Below are 18,191 nucleotides of genomic sequence, written 5' to 3'. Positions count from 1 at the left end.
AGGTGGGGGTGGATATCCAAGTAGGGGTTGGGGCGGGGATGGTTTTGGAATTGTACCCGCTGGGGCTGGGGATGGGGATGAATTTTAGACCCGCCGCGGGGATGGGGATGGGGATAGAGATGGGGACGGGAAGGCCAACATCCGCCCCGCCCCGCTCCATTGACATCCCTAGTTACCACCCTCTTCTTCGTCATCCTTTCCCCTGTAAACCACCCCCACCATCGTCGTCCCTTATCTTTTTCACCCCCTTCACCTTTCCGGCGGCTTTGCCGCCTAATCAAACGAAAAACCCTGAGAAAAATGAAGAAATTTGGGCATTTTAACCCTTATGGACAAGGTTTATCTTCCTCCTTCATTGAAGATGTTCATGTATGTCGATTTCTCTGTTGAAGGTTTCTAATTGCCATTGATGGAGGTGAGAGGATGGAGGAAGAAGAAGAACGGGATAGAGGAGGAGAAGCCCAGATTTAGATCAATTACAATATTAACCCCACTTACAAACTTAAAATGACACAAATACCCCTTTGAGATACTTGTTATGTTTATCAATATGAGAAAATGAATTTACCCTTATTAAAGTAATGTCTTTACTCACATATTAATAACGTTATAAAACTTAAGTAAAGCTGGTAGTGGGTCATGCAAAAGTGAGCCTCGTGCCGAGTCCACGTGCTTTGGGGTTATCTAGGATTAGAATCAAATTTTAAAAAGATCAGCCCGTGCACAGCCCATGCCCACATGCCATCGTGTCGGGCTTGCGTGCCTTAGCTAAATTTCACTCAAATTAGTGTGTTTTGTCGTAACGGGTCAAATTAGGCCTTATCATGCTTATCATAAAAAAGGCAAGCTAGACCTGACTCATGGCTTGATGCATACAATAATGTATAGGGCATTGTCTACACAGTACCCATGTCGTGCTATGCTTTTTTGTGATGGATCATGTTGTGCCTTGGGCTGGCCTAATCCAATGTCATCTTTAACTTTGAGAATATATATTGAAAAAAAATCAGGACTAAGAACTAATTGGAGCAAATAAAGTGTCCCGTAATCATCATAAGTTATCACCCCTTAGCATTTAAATAATAATAATAATAATAAAAAATAAAAAAAAATACTAGTAACCAGCTACCCTCCAACGCTTTAGCTTTAGAATTTTTTTTCCCAAAAATTCCAAAAGCAACGACATTTTTAACCCACCTAGGCTAAAAAATAATTCCATAGTGTCTATTTAAACCACAACATCAACCCCAATTAGGCAATTACAATCAAACCAAAATATTCCACCAAAGAATGGGAACTTCAAATCACTACCAATCTCTTATCAACCATCCCAAAACCACCCAAAAAACAAGCCACATAAAACTCTTCATGTTCCTCTCAATTACCTTAATCTCATTATACCTTTGTTTCGTTACAATCTCATTTACTAATAACCACTCCTCGATTTGCGATAATTCCCATGACCACGACTATTGTCTAGAATTGATCGTTGAGGCAGCCTCCAACAAATCGTCACAATGGACGTTATCATCCACCAGAACGGACGTGCTGGTGGACGTGTTACTAGCACACGTATCGCATATTAACAAGGCTATTGGTACGACTAGAGGTATCAATGTTGTAACAGGTGGTCAAGTTGTACAAGATTGCTTAGAGCTTATGGACTTGTCACATGATCGGGTTACTAATTCTATCGAAGTATTGGTTAATTCTAACAAATTAAGAAAAATTAATACTAATGATGTTAATACGTGGTTAAGTGCCGTGTTAACTAATTATGTTACATGCTTGGACCAACTCCAAGATTATTCACATTTATTAGAACTAAAATCTATGATAGAGGAATTAATTTCAAGTTCAAGGATAATATTGGCAATCCAAGCTAATGTTTTAGGAGATGCAACTCATGCAAGTAATTTTTATGGCGGCAATGAGATTCTACTAGGAAGTGATACTAGGAGAGTGTACCCGTCTTGGGTTAGGAGGAGTGATAGTAAGCTTCTTAGTGTTTCGGGGAGCGAAATCAAGGCGAATGTCGTGGTGTCGAAAGATGGGAGTGGGAACTTTACGACGGTGTCAGAGGCGGTGGCGAGTGCTCCGGATAAAGGCAAGAAGCGGTACGTGATATATGTGAAGGAAGGGGTGTATGAAGAGATCGTTGAAGTCGGGAAGAAGAAGAAGAATGTTATGATTGTTGGGGATGGCATGAACTTGACTGTCATTAGTGGGAGTCTTAATGTTGTTGATGGCAATACCACTTTTAGATCAGCTACTTTGGGTAAGATCAATTATTTTACTTCAATTGCAACTATTTTGGGCTTTGTTTTATATTATCTCACTTAGGTCACTTGTTCTATTCTTAGCTAGGTTGATTTTTATTAGGTTATTAGGACGGATATGTTATTTCACTAATTAGGCTATGAATTATTCAATTTATTACATATGGCGTGAAGATTCCCTAATAATCAAGATAAAGCTACAATCACCTAAAATCTTGTACATGCTAGGTTTATTAATTAAATGTTTCAAAATTGTGTTTGTTTTCTTGGGGTTTAAAGATTTGTTCTCATGTGTTAAGTCTTACAACTCAATGTATGTATGATTATACGATACGTGAGATGGTAGATTAACCTCGAAACATGCATATTTGATGATATTTCATACATTATTCAAACTTTATTAATAATTAAGTATATAAGGACTTATGAAAAATAATTAATAGGCGTACTGAAATACTTCATAATTATGAGTTTTTTAAGCAAGCTTTAAATTTTTCACAAATTTTAAGGAAAAAAGTACTCGCATTTGATGCTTTTTCATTTCCATACTTTAGTAAACTACCCCTTTTTATCATGACATGGTGTCTATTGTAGGCATTTTAATTATTCCAAGCACCCCATGTTTGATCTACTTTTGAAACAGAGTATAGGATAGAAAACTACTTTATTTTCTTTAATTATAGGTATATTTATCGCGAGACTTGGATGCTAATCATGCTATAGCATGCTTGGGACAAGTGGGAGTGGTAGATAGGGCATTTGCATTGTAATTTAATAAAATAAAGGGACATCCGATCCACTTTGTTGAATTGTAATAAAAGGATGCATAATACATTATTGAACTATGAGTACATACGTTTTGCTACATTAGAAAAAGAAAGATAAGATGGACGATAAAATAACCGATGCTTAGGATCCATTTGGTTCAATAATTGATTTATTTATTATTTATTGAAATTAGCTTATCTAAATGTTCTTTTTTAGCTATAGTAGAACTCATCCAAGCATATGTAATTTATTTGTCTATTTATTTATTTTTTATCAGAATTGTGTCAAAACTTAATTTATCACAATTTATGTGAACATATTTTGTCTTATTTTAGATTTTTTAAAAAATAAAAATATCTTAGGTTGTTGATTATTCCATACAATAATAGATTGAATATTTCCTTACATTTCCTTATCTGTAATTAATAGCCTTAGCCATATTTTTCAAATGGTTGTCTCCTCATCCTATCAATATTGTCTTTATTGACATTGAATGCTTTTAGACATCTTATAAAGTTATAGCTAGTGTGCGGCCCGAGCGTTGCACCGGGTTTCTGCTTTAAATAATTTTAATTATTTTTATCTTTTTTTTATTTTTTTTTTATTTTTTTTTTCATTTTGTCAAATATGTATTATAATTGTGGTATTATGATTTATGAATTTATAAAGCATAGGTTGTTTGAGTTTGTTGTGCACAAATGTTAAACATAATGTTACTAATTAACATTGTTAAAAAAAATGCTATTAATTAACAGAAAGTATATGAAGACAATTTTTAACCCGATCTCCATTATTTGGGAATGTTGATTATATTCCTTTTAATTTTTTCCCCAAGCTGCAAATCTAGTATTTCCTTTTTATTTTGCGCCTGCCATTTATATACCGTTGTATTTATTTATAAAGATGACATGATTTATTATTGGCTAAGATGGTAAGGAGTTTGATCTTGTTTCCCTAAGGTTTAGTGTTCAAAACGCATGATAGGCTTTTTAATATTAACGAGTGTTTAGCCCGGGCGATGCCCCGGGTCATTCGTTATATATTATCCCCTCCTTTTCATAATGTTAGTCCCATATACTATTTTAGGCGTTTCAAAAAGATCTACCCATATTGAATATATTTCATTTTTAACTTAGTTTTTATTTCCTATTTTATACATATTAAATTCTACTGATTGGTTAAATTAATTGAGTGTTAATTGATGACATGGCTTTAAGTAAGGAAATTCCTCCCTTAAATTATGCAATTATGGCAGGTGTTTTCAAAAAAAAAAAAAAAAAAAAAATCAAAAAATTTAAATAAGGTAAACTAATTATGAACTGTTTTTGTACTTTAATGTTATATTCCAAATATTCTTCTTTTCTTATTTTATGTGATTGATTTCATATGGGACTATCATATAGAAACAGAGGGAGTATTGTTTTATAGTTTTCATGTATTACTTATATAGATGAATTTGTCAAGCCTATCGTCCCTAGGAGGTATGAGGTAATAGTTACATTGAACACTTATTGTGTTTATTATTCTTTGAGTATCTTAATTTTTTTTTTTTTAAATTAAACCTTATGCTTTTCACTTATATACTTTTTTTTTTTACATATTGATAACGTGGTTGGTAATTGGCTTAGATTATTAAATAGTCATTCTTGGTGTAAGAGGTTGGGTGTTTGAATCTCCTTAACCTTATATTTTTATATGGAGTAATGTGGTATCTTCGTGACATGTCGTAAGAGTTAAAATTGTTAAAGGTGACATGGCGTCATGAGATATTGGGAAGCTGGCGTGGCATAATTAAAAAGGGCCTACGTGGCACATCGACATTTTTAGCAATGCCTTTTAATATATTGTATAGATTAATATGTCAATAATGGAAGGAACATTGGTTTGTTTATGTTGAGTGATAGATGACATGGCACAATGCTTGTTAAGGAGGGAATGACGAGGCACATAAGCGTTTTTAGGAACGCTTTTTAATATATAAATAATAAAGTATAGATTCTGAAGACTTTCCAACCTTTTACATTATACAAGCTAAGTATGAAAACATTAAAAAGTTTGATTATAATTAAGTGTTATGATTACGTATATATTTACATGTATTATATATATTCTGCATAATTAAAATATTTATAGCGAATTAGCGATATAGTCCTTACAGGAAACATGATGACTTATGCTTGTGAGTTGTGAATAAATCACGGGGTAACTAATAATATGGAGCTAACTTTCCACTTTGTTAACCTTGTGTTTGTTCATTGAATTATTGATGAAATGAATAAGTAATTACTAACACATGTAAAAATCCAATTTCATTTGTCTCACATGTATAAAATTCCCAATTGCATGCAGCCGCCGTAGGTGATGGATTTATACTCCAAGACATATGCATCCGAAACACCGCAGGGCCAGAGAAGCACCAAGCAGTCGCCCTTCGTGTAGGAGCCGATCAATCGGTCATAAATCGATGCAAAATAGAAGCCTACCAAGACACGCTCTATGCACACTCCCTTAGACAATTCTACACTTACTCTTCTATCTCAGGCACGGTAGACTTCATATTTGGTAACGCGGCTGTTGTGCTCCAAAATTGTGAGCTAGTCGCACGACTACCTATGGCATCCCAAAAAAACATGGTCACTGCCCAAGGAAGGACTGATCCATTCCAAAACACGGGTACTTCGATTCAATATTGTGACATTGTAGCTTGCTCGGAACTAGCACCGGTCAAAGCCAAGTTCCCAACCTTCTTGGGTCGACCTTGGAAGAACTTCTCGAGGACTATTGTTATGCAATCGAACATTAGTGATCATATTGATCCTAGGGGTTGGTTTGAGTGGGACGGAGATTTTGCATTGGACACTTTGTATTATGCTGAGTACATGAACTATGGTTTGGGTGCTGATACAAGTAAGAGAGTGAATTGGACTGGTTATAATGTTATTACTGACCCAAAGGAGGCAAGGAATTTTACTGTTGGGGTGTTTATTCAAGGACAAGAGTGGTTGGAAGAAGCTGGAGTTACTTATGTTGAAGGGTTGTGAATGGAAATAGGCAACATATGATGTTGAACACATGCATTTTCTCATCTCGATCTAGAATAAATTACATTGTAGTTTTGTTGATATACTATTAGATCGAACTAGTAATGTCACAGCTAAATGAAGAGTGAGGTAATAGTTTAATAGTATTAGTAAGGAATAAGTTTTGGTTGAGATGTTAAGTATGTTTGTTGTAGTGTACCGTGTGGTCACCACTCGCTAGTTAATTTACTAGAGGTGTTGCTGAATGACTAGTTCTTGTTATGATGTATTGGAGTAAAGCATATAAATACCCCCTAAACTTAGCCAAAAGTTGCACTTTACTCACTAAACTCTTAAATGTTGCAAGTTACTCACTACTTAGGTGGTTGAAGGTCATTTTTCAGGTACTAACCTAATATAGCAGATTAACTCCCTAACCTTTGCCTAAACTATTGTACTAATAGGTAAACTCCCTAAACTTTGGTATTTTTTTTCTTCATTTTCTTAAATTTAACAATCTAATCATACATTTGTATGCCAATGGGAACTCTAAATTTTAAATTCTAAAACTAACTAAATTTTTGACTTGGAAGAAAATTATTTATTTATTTTTTCCTTTGCACTAGTTTGGTTCGGTTGGTTTTTTTTTTTTTTTTTATTTATTTATTTATTAGATGATCCATATACATTAACATCATAGTAGAAAGAATGACTTACCAAATCAAACAATCAGGAATCAGATTGTTCTTCGAACAAGATGAGCATATTCATTGTGTGCCATTATATATCACATAGTAATTAGTTTGAATGTTTGATTTATTATACACATTAAATTCAACAAAATTTATAATTAGCAAACTTTAGCAGAGAACATAGTACTAAAAATCCCTTATCGTCTCCTTAAAAAAAAAAATCCCTCATCATCGTATAAATTTGCAGTTGCGTGCGTTAAAAAAAAAAAACTTTAAATTCCAATTTTTTGTGATACAATCATGATCTAGAAAAAAGTTTAAAATTTTTTGTGATGTTGAAATTAGGGTTGCTTAAAGCGGTTGTTTACTTATATTAGTACGTGGCTATATAATTTTCTAACTAAAAAGCCCAAAAACACAAATTTTTAAAAAAAAAACCAAAAAAATTGAACTAAACTAATTCAAAGGAGATTAAATATAAATAAATAAATAAATTCCTTCCAAATCAATATTTTAGCTAGATATGGAATTAAATTATATAAATAGCCGTTTGGTAAATATTTTTATTAAATTAGCAATTTTGGTAAAAAATTCGTTGTTTTAATGTTTTGTCACTAATATGTATTATATTAAGGGGGGGGGGGGTGGGTTTGACAAGAGTTAAAGCAGACTGAAAATAATTATTAAAGGCAGACAAATTAGAATTAGCTATTTATTCAAAAAAAAAAAAGACTTTGCTATAGTAGCCATTTCATTTTTACAGAATAATTCAAAATTAATTTTTTATTTATTTATTTATTTATTTATTTATTTTTTTTGTGGGAGCTTTCTTCACTACTTTCTATTTTACAAAATAATAACAGAGTATCGAAAATGCATTGGAGTATATACATATAGTTGTTGTTAGAATTTTTTTTATATAATAATCGATTTTTAATAATAATTATTATTGTTATTAGTATTTTGTAATGGCTAGTTAATTAAAAATCATATGAGGAAGTTTAGGGAGTTATAGGAAAGTTTAGGGTGTGCACTAACTTTTATGTCAGAAAGCTTAGGGAGTTGCTGATTTTTATGTCGGAAAGTTTAGGGAGCTCTATCAATTAACGTGTAAATGAAGGTCAAAAGAGGTTATAGTGAGTAACTTGCAACTTTTGAAAGTTCAGTGAGCTAACTGCAACTTTTGGCTAAGTCTAGGGAGTAGTTGTGCTCTTTACTCTGATGTATTGTATCTCCACTTCTACGAGAGCTGCTTGTATTTAGGGGTGCTAATTGAGCAAGGCAACTCGCGAGTAGCTCGAACTAGACTCGGTCAAAACTCGACTCGAGTTTGCTTGTGCTCGCTCGAATCAGCTCGAAACTCAATAAGTATACAAGAAATTCAATATTTTTCTATTCTTCTATCTTTAAAAACAAAAATTTAGTTTGACACTTAATAAATTTAAAATCATAAACTTAAATAGGAAAAATTTATATAAAGAGAATAAAATATAATCAACAAATATTTGAAATTCAAGAGACCTAAACCTTTAAACGAGCAACTCGTGATTGACTCGGTTCGACTTGAAAATTAGTGAGCACGAGTCGAGCAACCCTCTGCTCGTGATCGACTCACTCGATTAGCACCCCTACTTGTATTGTTGTGTACTAGAAGTTGTTTATTCCTTTTCACTTTCCACTCAAGTTTGTCTCCAACTTTTATTGTATCGTTGAATTGATTTGATGAAGTAAGCAAGTAACAATGAATGAAATGAAATAGAACAATTAGCTTACCGCTGGGTAAACTATTATGATAAAGAATAGTCCTATCAAGCCAAAATCTCGTATGATTTGACCTTTTAAGTTAGTAGGCTAGACTAAACACTTTAAAAGTGATGAGGAGAAAAGATGAGGGAATCCTACCCTCAAAGTACTCCTAATAGAAATTAAACCTAATCTCATATTGAAAGTGTAGTTTTTACTAATAGATCAAGCTTAGCTTGACCATGATCTAAACATAATATGTGGATTTTTCAGTTGACTCACAATAGAAGGTGATGGACACATACATATATCAAAAAGTTTCAAAGCCTAACATCCAACTTCTTATTACAAATTTAGGGAACGAAGATTAAAGAGGACTAACTCTAGACATGTTCATGGTTAAGTGGTTAGCTTATGTTTTTTGTTATATACAAAAGTATTTGTGTTTGAATTTTTTTGATTATAAATTATAACTACTACTTTGCCTTATGGCACTTCAATAACGTATGATTTTAGGCTTTATTTGACAATTTGTTAATTTATTTGATGGGTTTGTTTGACTAGTGATTTGAATTGGCTGGCTGACTTTTATTTGTTCAAAAATATGTTTGATAAAATCAATTGTTGATTGTATTATCAACTCAAGTGAAAAGCTAAAAGCTACTCCAAGCAGCTTATTATTTCGGCTTAAAACCCAGCTTTTAGCTAAAGCTAAAAGCCAATGAAAAGCTATAATTTTGTTACTCTGCATCAAACTAGGATTAGGCCCTATTCATTTCACCTTAAAAAAATAATATTAAGCAAAAATAATCTTAGTTCAGTAAAAATAATTTAAGTTTGGTAAAAATAATTTCAGTTCAGTAAAAATAAGTTTAGTTCAGTAAAAATAAGTTCAGTTCAGTAAAATTCAGTAACTATAAAGAAGAAATATAATAGAAAATCAGTAAAAATAACTTCAGTCCAGCAAAAATAATTTCAGTTCAGTAAAAATAATTTCAGTTTCGGGGCCTTAGTTCGGGTCACTTTTAACTATCAAGTCTATCAGCGAATTTTGGATCAAGATTCTTTTTGAGTCTTGGTTTGGGTAAATCGGTTCAGGTAATTGGTTTGGATCAACTTTGCTAAGCTTAGATCTAAGCACCCAACAATTGCACCCAACGTCGTTTTGCACTTTTGCTTGATGCCTTTCCACGGACCTCAACCGTCTGAAATATACTGCTCAAGCAAATAAGCTCGACACTTTGAAGAAAGAGAGAAGGAAACGGCTTTGACTCTCAAATTTGTAATTCGATCACTCAATTTTCCCAGTTCTCAATCCAATTCCAGGTAATTCCTATTGAATTTCCGATTATTGTCAATTTTCATCATTTTTTCAATACCTAACTTTGTCGAACCATTCAATTCCCCTAATTTATCCGAACAATTCAACAATTGATGACTTAAATCTCGAAAAAATAAGTTAAATCTCAAACCCTTTTAAATAATGTAATGAATTTGTGATATTTTGCATTGTTTGAGCAATTGAGCTGAATATTGAATAATTATTGATGGGGTGATTGTAATTTTTGTTGGGCAGTTTTTAGAATTGAAAGATGGATGATATTTTGGTTGCTGTGCTTTCGATGCTGCTTATATTTGGTTTAGTTCCGCTGTTTTTATGGAAACGTCGTCAGGATTCTAAAGCTGCCGATAGGCATGAAGAAGAGCCTCGGGTAATCAGGTTATTCAATCTCTCAACCTTTTAAATGCAATTAGTCGGTCTTACATACAACGGGTGTATTATATACAATATGTTTAGTCGCTCGAAAAAACATGGAAGTTACCCCTATGTGAAGTTGAATTTGATGTGGTTTGGAGTGATTATGTTGTACTATGTATAAAAGTATTTGCCATTTTAAAATTAGTTGAGGGTGTTGTAGAAAGGGGTTAAATGTTTGTGAAAATAAGATGGTGGATTGTAAATGTTTCAGGTTCCTCAAAGGGAAAATGTGGTATGCGCTACTGGGGCTCGTCGTATGCGTCGTAGGCCAGCAGCCAGGGCTAGTACATCTACAGCTGCAGCAGCTGTTGAAGGTTGGTTTTCTTTTGATCAAGGTTTATGTGATATGGTTTTACTTTGTATGTTGTTCCTAATTGCTTATATGGCTGGTCTTTAAGGAATTGTTCTGTTTAGATGTATGTAAAGCTTCCATATGGTGCAACAAAAGTGTTCTGTAATTAGCTACTATGTAATTTGTTAGAGATTGTGAAGTACTTGTGATGTCCAATGCTGTGGCTCATATATGATTTATATGCAGAATTAGGCGACGAGAGTGATGATGAAGATGCTGAGGTTGAGAATGAAACTAGGGGAGGAAGGAAAAAAGATAAGAAACGACAAGAACGTGAAGCACAAAGACAGGTGAAATTAATTTTACTTCCTCATGTACTATGTATGTATACTTAATGTAACATGCTTTCTATTGTACTCTTACCTGAAATGTGATGTTTTCTTACCGACTAAAAAAAGAGGAAGAATTTAAGGGTTGTGACTATTTTCCTTGATTGCTAGTTATTACTGTAGTATTTGTTGATAATCTGGTATTGTTCAGTTATCTATCAAAGTTACTGATACGTTCATTTCTGCTTTTTTCATTGTTTCTTTCTGTGGCCTTTCTTGAAGGCTGAACAAGCTTCACGTGACTCAAGGTTAGCCAAGCAAGATCGTTATGCAGAATCACAAAGAAGAAAAGATGAGGAACGTGAAGCAGAAGAGCGACGAATGGTATGCTTTGCTCGAACAATTTGGATTGTTTATGAATTGGGTACTTATTGAATAATGTGACTCCACATTTTTTTAGGAAGAGGAAGCTAAGGCTCGGCAAGCTAAGGAAGAAGCTGCCGCTGCATTAGAGTTTGAAAAGTGGAAAGGGGCCTTCTCAATTGATGCTGAAGGCACCACAGAAAATGCGGCGCAAGAAAACCAGGATTTACTTTCTGAATTTGTGGAATACATTAAGGTATGTGTTGTAGGTCTGAGTTCCTAAATGAAATTTTGACTAGTTAATTGCATTTTGAAGAACCATGTCTCTGAAAATTAGTTTTGAATTGGTGCTTTTTTAAGCCTTGTCCATGTTTCCCTTTTTCTGTTTTGTCATTTTTGTAACATTTGAAATCATGGTCTGTTTGTTTCTACACAAATGATTGTAAGTTGATTTGTTTAATTATCTTATAACATGTGCTGTAAGAATGCAATCTATTATTAACAGCTATATGCCTGTATTTGTGCTTTCATTTCGTAGCATTATTAATATTGTATTCATCTTTACAGAAGCAAAAGTGTGTACCCCTGGAAGACCTGGCTGCAGAATTTAGGTTGAGGACTCAGGTACATCAATCAACTCTGCACTTCTTGGCATATGAAAGAAAGAGAGTAACGAAAATAGAACACATCTACGGAGTATTTAACTGAAATGACAAAATCATAAATAGTTTACTTATTCAGTCACGAGCATAGAGTTGTTAGAACAGTCAAGTATTGTTTGAGCATAAGTTAAACCTTTTGTAATCATTTGATTGTCTATATTTATGTTACTTGGATTCGGTTACTTTTGTGGGACACATGAAGTGTTCAATGTCAGAATCTGCTTTTTAGTGAAAAATTTCCTTCTTTCCACTCCAAAATGAAGTATCAAGTGTCCTTATCGGCTTATCCATGTCGGAGTTTTAAGAATCTGACACTAGTTATTAAGGTGAAATATAGTCTAAGTAATATAGGTCTATATACTGTATCTTTCATACATGCATTCCTTGTTTCACTAGGGTATCCATCTGTTATCTAGTTTTTGATTTGTTTGTATCTATTGGTACCTAATGTTTAATCTGCTAATGTGCTCACTTGTGCTCTATACAGGAATGTATTAATCGTATCACAGCTCTAGAAAATATGGGTACGTATTAGAATCATTCTCTTCTTTTATATTCGCTTTATTATGGATTTCCTTTGGAATTTGATTAATAGCATATTAGAATGGAGGCTAAGTTATCCTGTATTTCATATAAGCCATTTTGTTAGTATTTCATGTATGGTCTTTAGTCCCCTACTCCCCTTCTACCCTGCTAGTGCTCTCCTTTAAGCTTTATATTAGGCTTTACTATAGTTTTGTTTGTCAAGATAATATTGGACTATTGACAGCTGATAATTTTCTTGATTGAGATGATGCTTGCAATTTCTTGGAGTACTATGCTGCATGTTGGTTCAACAACCCTTCAGGCAAAATATGTGATAATTGTGAATTGTCTGGATAATAGAAATTTGAATTACTACTTTATGGTGCAATTTTCTTATTGAAAAGATTGGTGCTTTGTTGTTCTGATCTAAAATTGCAGGAAGACTTTCAGGAGTCATGGACGATAGAGGAAAGTACATATATATCTCACTTGAAGAAATGAAAGCTGTTGCTGATTATATAATGCGTGAAGGCAGGGTTAGCATCTCACATTTGGCTAGCAAATCCAACCAGTTCATTGACTTGGAGCCCAAAGTGCAGTATGAGGAAATTACCAGTGTAGACGAGATTTTAGCTGTTTGATGACACACTTAGTTTATGGAAAAATCATATTGCCCGACTTACATGATAGCAGAAGAGCAGCAGGAAATATGAAAGAAAGTATGTTACCAACTTGCTTCATGTCTGTGTTCAGTTTTGCTTGTCTGTAGCACTATGTGATTCACATGATGTAGGTATGAAACTGGGCTACAATTACACTGGGAAAAAGAAGAGGAAAGGGGGGTGATAGGGTTTGAAAAGAAAAGAAAAGAAAAGGGCTTTAGTTAAAACCAACCTTTATATTGTAACATCAACTTAAATATGTGAATTACTTTTATAATGAAAAGCTTCTGGTTTGTGCATCTTATTGTATTGTCGTTTGCAAATTGAATGCAGCTTTTGGGTACTCACAATTCTGCTTCAATTTTACTTGGTCTCTTTAAGATATATGAAATTTGAAGGCAAGTTACCCGAGCTTATCTGAATTAAATAACCAATAGAGATCATCTGAACTTATTAGCACTTGCGCCATTATTTGAACTTAGTTTTCCTGACTTTCTCAATATGGATGGTAAAAAGTCTAATTTATCATGAAAATCTAAACCTACTGCTTGGCTTTTTGCCCCATCTGTCCTGTTATAGCTTGTAATCTCTTAAGAGGTTTATATTAATTTTTTTAATTTATAATTATTTTTTATCTTCACTTTTTTTGTGTGCGTAAAAACAAATAAATGAAAGAAGGGAAAAAAAGTCTTTAGTGTTGATAAAGACCTGAATTGAATCTCGTCTAAATCATTTACCCTTTGTGGCTTTCTCTACCAACACACTCTTGCACACACACAAATCATCTTCAAAGCTTCAAAACTGGTAGGAACACAAGTTTATCAGTATATTACAAATTTTCAAGGTGCAATTTTATTTATTTATTTATTTTTTCCCTACAGAAATCAACTTACTTTAATTGCAACTTCAAAGTTCTTGAACTCATCCACCTCAAACATGCACCACTTCTCTACTTGTACGACAATCTATGGTTTCTGTTAACAACAAATAATCCTTTATACCGATGTGCGGTACCTTAGGAGAGGGGAGAGATAGAAAAGGTACTGACCGACCAGCGAGACGAGGAGAGAAATATTAAGAATCATTGTCCAATAATGTAATGTTGACAATTTCCCAAAAAAGAAATCACTAGCTAGTCCATTTTAGGCGCAAGCCTTTATCGCCGGAGCAACAGGAGAGGTGAGTACAACAAATTCTATCGTTCAAGGCAACAATAGTAACTAAGAGGGGCAAATTGTAACATAATATATCTACCCTTATTACAAAAATTTCAAGGTTCAATGTGTTTTTCCTCCATTTTTTTCTATTGCAAATTTTGTGTTACATGTAGAAATCAAATTACTTTACTTACAAACATTAAGAGTTATCAATCTCATTCACCTAAAACATTTACCAGGCATCCTTCACCACTCCACTTAATTACTTGTATGACTTACAGAGATCCCGTAAAACTTTACAAAACATATATTTTCCCCTGCATATATATATATATATATATATATATATATATATATATATGTATATGCTAGCTTTCTCTTGGTTGGAGTGAATAATAATGTTAATTACTCAAATATTGATCGACATACATTTTCGAGTAATTGTTCCAATCAAAGAACTAAATTGAAACCCATCTGAAGTTATCTTACCAAAAACAAGGTGATGATGCAAGTGAAGATAAAAGTAATGATAGAATTCTTCGAGTTTGTTCGTATGCCTCCACTCTTGGCAGGAATGAAACTAGGCAGTGCACATTCTTCCCCGTTGAAGAGCAGCTTTTTCGGGAACCCGTCGCCTTCAGGGATGTTCAGATGCCAAGTTAGTCTCTTGTTGAAGGAAAGCACAGACTGCTGCTTCCCAGGCACCCTTGGATCGCGGGGTTTAGTCCCATTTGTCTCGGCAATTAGGTAATTCAACCCCTTCAATCCTTGCAAAAGTATGGTGTTATTTAAGTCCTTTAACAATGTTCCATTGAAAGAGTAGGCTTTATCAAACCCTTCTGATGCTTTCCCCATCTGAACCCCAACAAACCAATCCTCGAAGGCGTTGCTACCCCAGTTGAAGAGGGTCATACGGGCAGTCCACCCGTTTTTGTAGTCAGCATCGACGTGCCAGTTGATGCTGACTCCGCAGTTGTCGGGGCAGGGCATTGGATCATATATATGATAGTGCTTGATCCTTGACCATGCCACGGCTTTGACACTTCGGTTTTCAAAGGGCACAAGTAATGCCTCAGGTGGTAGGAGCATTGCAGGGGCTTTTGTGCTGCACTGGGTCCCATCATCAGGAAGATCGTTACACCCACAGGCGCATGTGTTGCATGGCACTACTGAGTCGTTATAGTAGGCTGAGAATGAGACACAACATCTGTTTTGCTTCACCTTTGGACGGGTTATGTTGCATACCACCTGCCAGCTTGCTACTGCCAAAACCCTCGCCTACAAAACAATTAGAATAAAGATGTTATCAGAGTCAATGTCCAATAAACTTTTTAGGATGCAGATTTTAGATACAATTAAAAGCATTCAACTTGCTAAATAATTTTCTAGTTTCTACTACCTTCGTTTATTTTTGCAACAAACAAGTATTATTTGTGAGACATATAAAATTCCTTTGTTGCAACTAAAAATAAATGGAGGTAGCACTTCTTTTTATTCAGCTTGCCAAGAAATTTGCACAAATATGCAGTGAATTAGGAACAGATCAGATACAATATTGTAATTGAAGTACCTGCAATCCAGTAGGATCCGGAAACTCTGAAGGTTCGACTCGCATAGGAGGCCCACACTTGTAGTTAGGGTTAAGAACACCAGTGAGTTTCCAGTTTTGGGGTGGATACAGAGCAGTACGATTCATATCAGGAGGAATCTTGAACACTTGCAACTGAAAAACTGATTTCGACTCGCTCTCATTCATAGTCTTCGGCAATACAGTGCCATTCCTACAGCAAAATGGCAATTTTCCAACCTTCTCATCATCCTTCTTTTCAGCAGGCAAGTCAGACATTATAGGATTCCTCTCACAGTTCATAACTTGGGTGAAGTCCATGTTCTGGTAGTATTGGCCTGCAGGGCCGTAGATGCACTGAGACGGGTCCTTAAGGTGGGTGAAGGCGCCTCGCATTGTGGAGATAAACTCTCCTCTCATCCACTCCCATGTTAGATTCCAGTGGTCTAGACGACCTAGTGGGTGATCGTTCTCCATTGTTACTTGCGCCAAGTAGTTGTTACCATTGGTTTGCAAGACGTCGTACATTACATTAAGGTCACCGGTTTTCTTTCTTGAGTACTTCAGCTTGGTGTTCACCTTGAATTTCTTGTCTTTTCGACAACATAAGTAAATGTTGCTCTCTATAGAAACACAATATAAGACATTAGCTTATAATATGAGCATGTAATGGAATTTTATAAAGCCTTACAATTATTTTTAAAGAAATATAATCTTCCATATAGTAAACCTTATTGGTGAAATAAATCAAACTTATCATTTTATTGTTCAATGGTTTTCTAGTTTATTCTATTCAGGTAGAAATTACTCTTGAGAAAAATATACTAGTACAACTGTACAAATTAATATATGGAAATAAGGATAACAAAATGACTATTTGTATTAAATTAAGGTAAACAGCATACAAATTTAAGATAATTATATTTTGATGTATAAATTGTGGGCTAGTAATCCTATAATATTTCCAATGTATAGCTGTCCACTTGTGCATTGCAATTTCTAATCATGAAGTTTACGTCGAAAAGTGAAATAAATTGTAATTTGATTTCATAAAATGCAACCAAGTGTAACTTACTCCGCTTAGAAGGAGCAGGGCACTTGAAACCATCATTTTGAAGCTTAAGTGTCTTAGGCATTGGGGTTCCTGGAGGCTTAACACCAAATTGAGTACCCTTAAAGGCAACACTAACCGCGATTTGGGTAAAATCCCCGGCTGTATCAATGGCAGTCTTGAGATCGGCTTGGGGATACCCTCCAATAGTGGTACCATTGTTACCCACTTGGGCCGGAAACTCATCCCCATCCACCAAAACAGCTCCATCAGCCGATACCAAAAGCTCCCTATGTTGGAACCCGATGAAGACCTTCCATGTCTTAAGCTCGGTATTGCCCATGTTCACAAGCTGCAATTGGGACTTAAAGGCCCATGATTGTGCCGTTGTGTTCTTGACATGGGGGTACTCCTTCTCGCGCCCTAAGAAGTCATAGGAGATGTATATTCCATCACAACTTTGGACTTCTTTGGGGATCTTTGGAGGTCCGCTTGCTCCTCCTGAGCCGCTTGAGTCTCCTCCAAAGGCATCGACCTTTGTTTTAGGGTCCCCAAACTCATCGACGTCTTTGTTTTGGCCTCTACATACCTCAACTAACGAACATAGGATAATAATAACAATCGCTAACCATAATGGTATCTTCCATGGTATTTTCGTGGAAGATCTAAGGCTCGTTTTCATCGCCTTATCACCTCCTTTGAAGCCTCCTAGGGGGTGTATGTAAGATTTTTTTTCTCTTTTCGTTCTATTATATTTTTCTTATTATTTTATTCCTTGGCCTCAATGAATGTGAGAGGAAAAGAAAATGTAACAGAGATATTTAGACAAGGGGAGAATAAGAGAGAATGGTGTACCGGAGGCCGGACACCTCACCGGAAGGACAAAGAGGGGTTAGAAATTAGGGGGAGAGGTGAAAATAGTGAAAATGGGGAGTTCAAAGGAAACCCCCCAAATGAAGGTGATGAAGGAAGAAAAGGAGGGACATGACACTTGGGATTCTTGTAATGTCAAATTTTAGTTAAGCCTTTTATGTTCCTCTAGTTTTTGACTAACTTTTCGGAGGGAATTTGTTTATTATTGGTTTATAATTTTTTGGTAGAGAGAAAGAAGGGGATATGATGCTATAAAGTTGAAAATTTATCTTGAAAATATTTCATACTTTTTTCAACTTTTCTATTTTTTAATTGTATATTACTCTCCTAATTCATATTCAAGTGGTTTTTCTAAATTATACTTAAAAAAAAAAGTATGAATTTATCAATATTACATGATGAAAATTTTATTGAACGGTACGTTTTTATATTAGCCCACAAATATAGGA

At 34.6% G+C, this 18,191-nt stretch overlaps 3 protein-coding genes across 4 annotated transcripts; 2 read left to right on the top strand and 1 right to left on the bottom strand.

Moving 5' to 3' along the window:
* The first annotated feature begins 902 nt into the window (after positions 1–902).
* Positions 903–6,397, top strand: LOC110721028 (pectinesterase-like). The gene is made up of 2 exons (XM_021900152.1): positions 903–2,278; positions 5,397–6,397. Exons 1-2 carry the CDS (start codon positions 1,291–1,293, stop codon positions 6,086–6,088), a joined length of 1,680 nt encoding a protein of 559 aa, XP_021755844.1. The 5' UTR covers positions 903–1,290; the 3' UTR covers positions 6,089–6,397.
* Positions 6,398–9,647: 3,250 nt separating this feature from the next.
* LOC110721027 (DDRGK domain-containing protein 1-like) lies at positions 9,648–13,396 on the top strand. 2 transcript variants are annotated; one of them, XM_021900150.1, is made up of 9 exons: positions 9,648–9,828; positions 10,079–10,214; positions 10,473–10,575; positions 10,800–10,903; positions 11,165–11,266; positions 11,343–11,501; positions 11,813–11,869; positions 12,395–12,431; positions 12,871–13,396. In XM_021900150.1, the coding sequence occupies exons 2-9, from the start codon at positions 10,095–10,097 to the stop codon at positions 13,071–13,073; spliced, it is 885 nt and encodes a 294-aa protein (XP_021755842.1). In that variant the 5' UTR covers positions 9,648–9,828; positions 10,079–10,094; the 3' UTR covers positions 13,074–13,396. The 2 variants fall into 2 exon arrangements, with proteins under 2 accessions (XP_021755842.1, XP_021755843.1); XM_021900151.1 differs by lacking the exon at positions 9,648–9,828 and having other exon boundaries at positions 10,093–10,222.
* Positions 13,397–14,166: 770 nt separating this feature from the next.
* LOC110721026 (COBRA-like protein 10) lies at positions 14,167–18,191 on the bottom strand. Its single transcript, XM_021900149.1, has 3 exons — positions 16,894–18,191; positions 15,822–16,441; positions 14,167–15,529 (listed from the first exon to the last, which is right to left on the bottom strand). The coding sequence occupies exons 1-3, from the start codon at positions 17,549–17,551 to the stop codon at positions 14,732–14,734; spliced, it is 2,076 nt and encodes a 691-aa protein (XP_021755841.1). The 5' UTR covers positions 17,552–18,191; the 3' UTR covers positions 14,167–14,731.

This window comes from Chenopodium quinoa, unplaced genomic scaffold, assembly GCF_001683475.1.
Source record: "Chenopodium quinoa cultivar QQ74 unplaced genomic scaffold, ASM168347v1, whole genome shotgun sequence".
NCBI classification, from domain to species: domain Eukaryota; kingdom Viridiplantae; phylum Streptophyta; class Magnoliopsida; order Caryophyllales; family Amaranthaceae; genus Chenopodium; species Chenopodium quinoa.
The sequence above is the reverse complement of the archived record's forward strand: the minus strand, read 5'-3'. Positions and strand labels throughout refer to the sequence as shown.

Bases quoted from the DNA above. Each gene is read 5' to 3' on its own strand.
- LOC110721028 (XM_021900152.1), top strand. From the start codon at position 1,291: ATGGGAACTTCAAATCACTACCAATCTCTTATCAACCATCCCAAAACC. The intron at 2,279-5,396 runs GTAAGATCAATT...AATTGCATGCAG, and splicing joins TTTTAGATCAGCTACTTTGG to CCGCCGTAGGTGATGGATTT.
- LOC110721026 (XM_021900149.1), bottom strand. From the start codon at position 17,551: ATGAAAACGAGCCTTAGATCTTCCACGAAAATACCATGGAAGATACCA. The intron at 16,442-16,893 runs GTAAGTTACACT...GTGTTTCTATAG, and splicing joins CCCTGCTCCTTCTAAGCGGA to AGAGCAACATTTACTTATGT. The intron at 15,530-15,821 runs GTACTTCAATTA...ATTGTTTTGTAG, and splicing joins CGGATCCTACTGGATTGCAG to GCGAGGGTTTTGGCAGTAGC.
- LOC110721027 (XM_021900150.1), top strand. From the start codon at position 10,095: ATGGATGATATTTTGGTTGCTGTGCTTTCGATGCTGCTTATATTTGGT. The intron at 10,904-11,164 runs GTGAAATTAATT...CCTTTCTTGAAG, and splicing joins AACGTGAAGCACAAAGACAG to GCTGAACAAGCTTCACGTGA. The intron at 11,870-12,394 runs GTACATCAATCA...TGCTCTATACAG, and splicing joins AATTTAGGTTGAGGACTCAG to GAATGTATTAATCGTATCAC.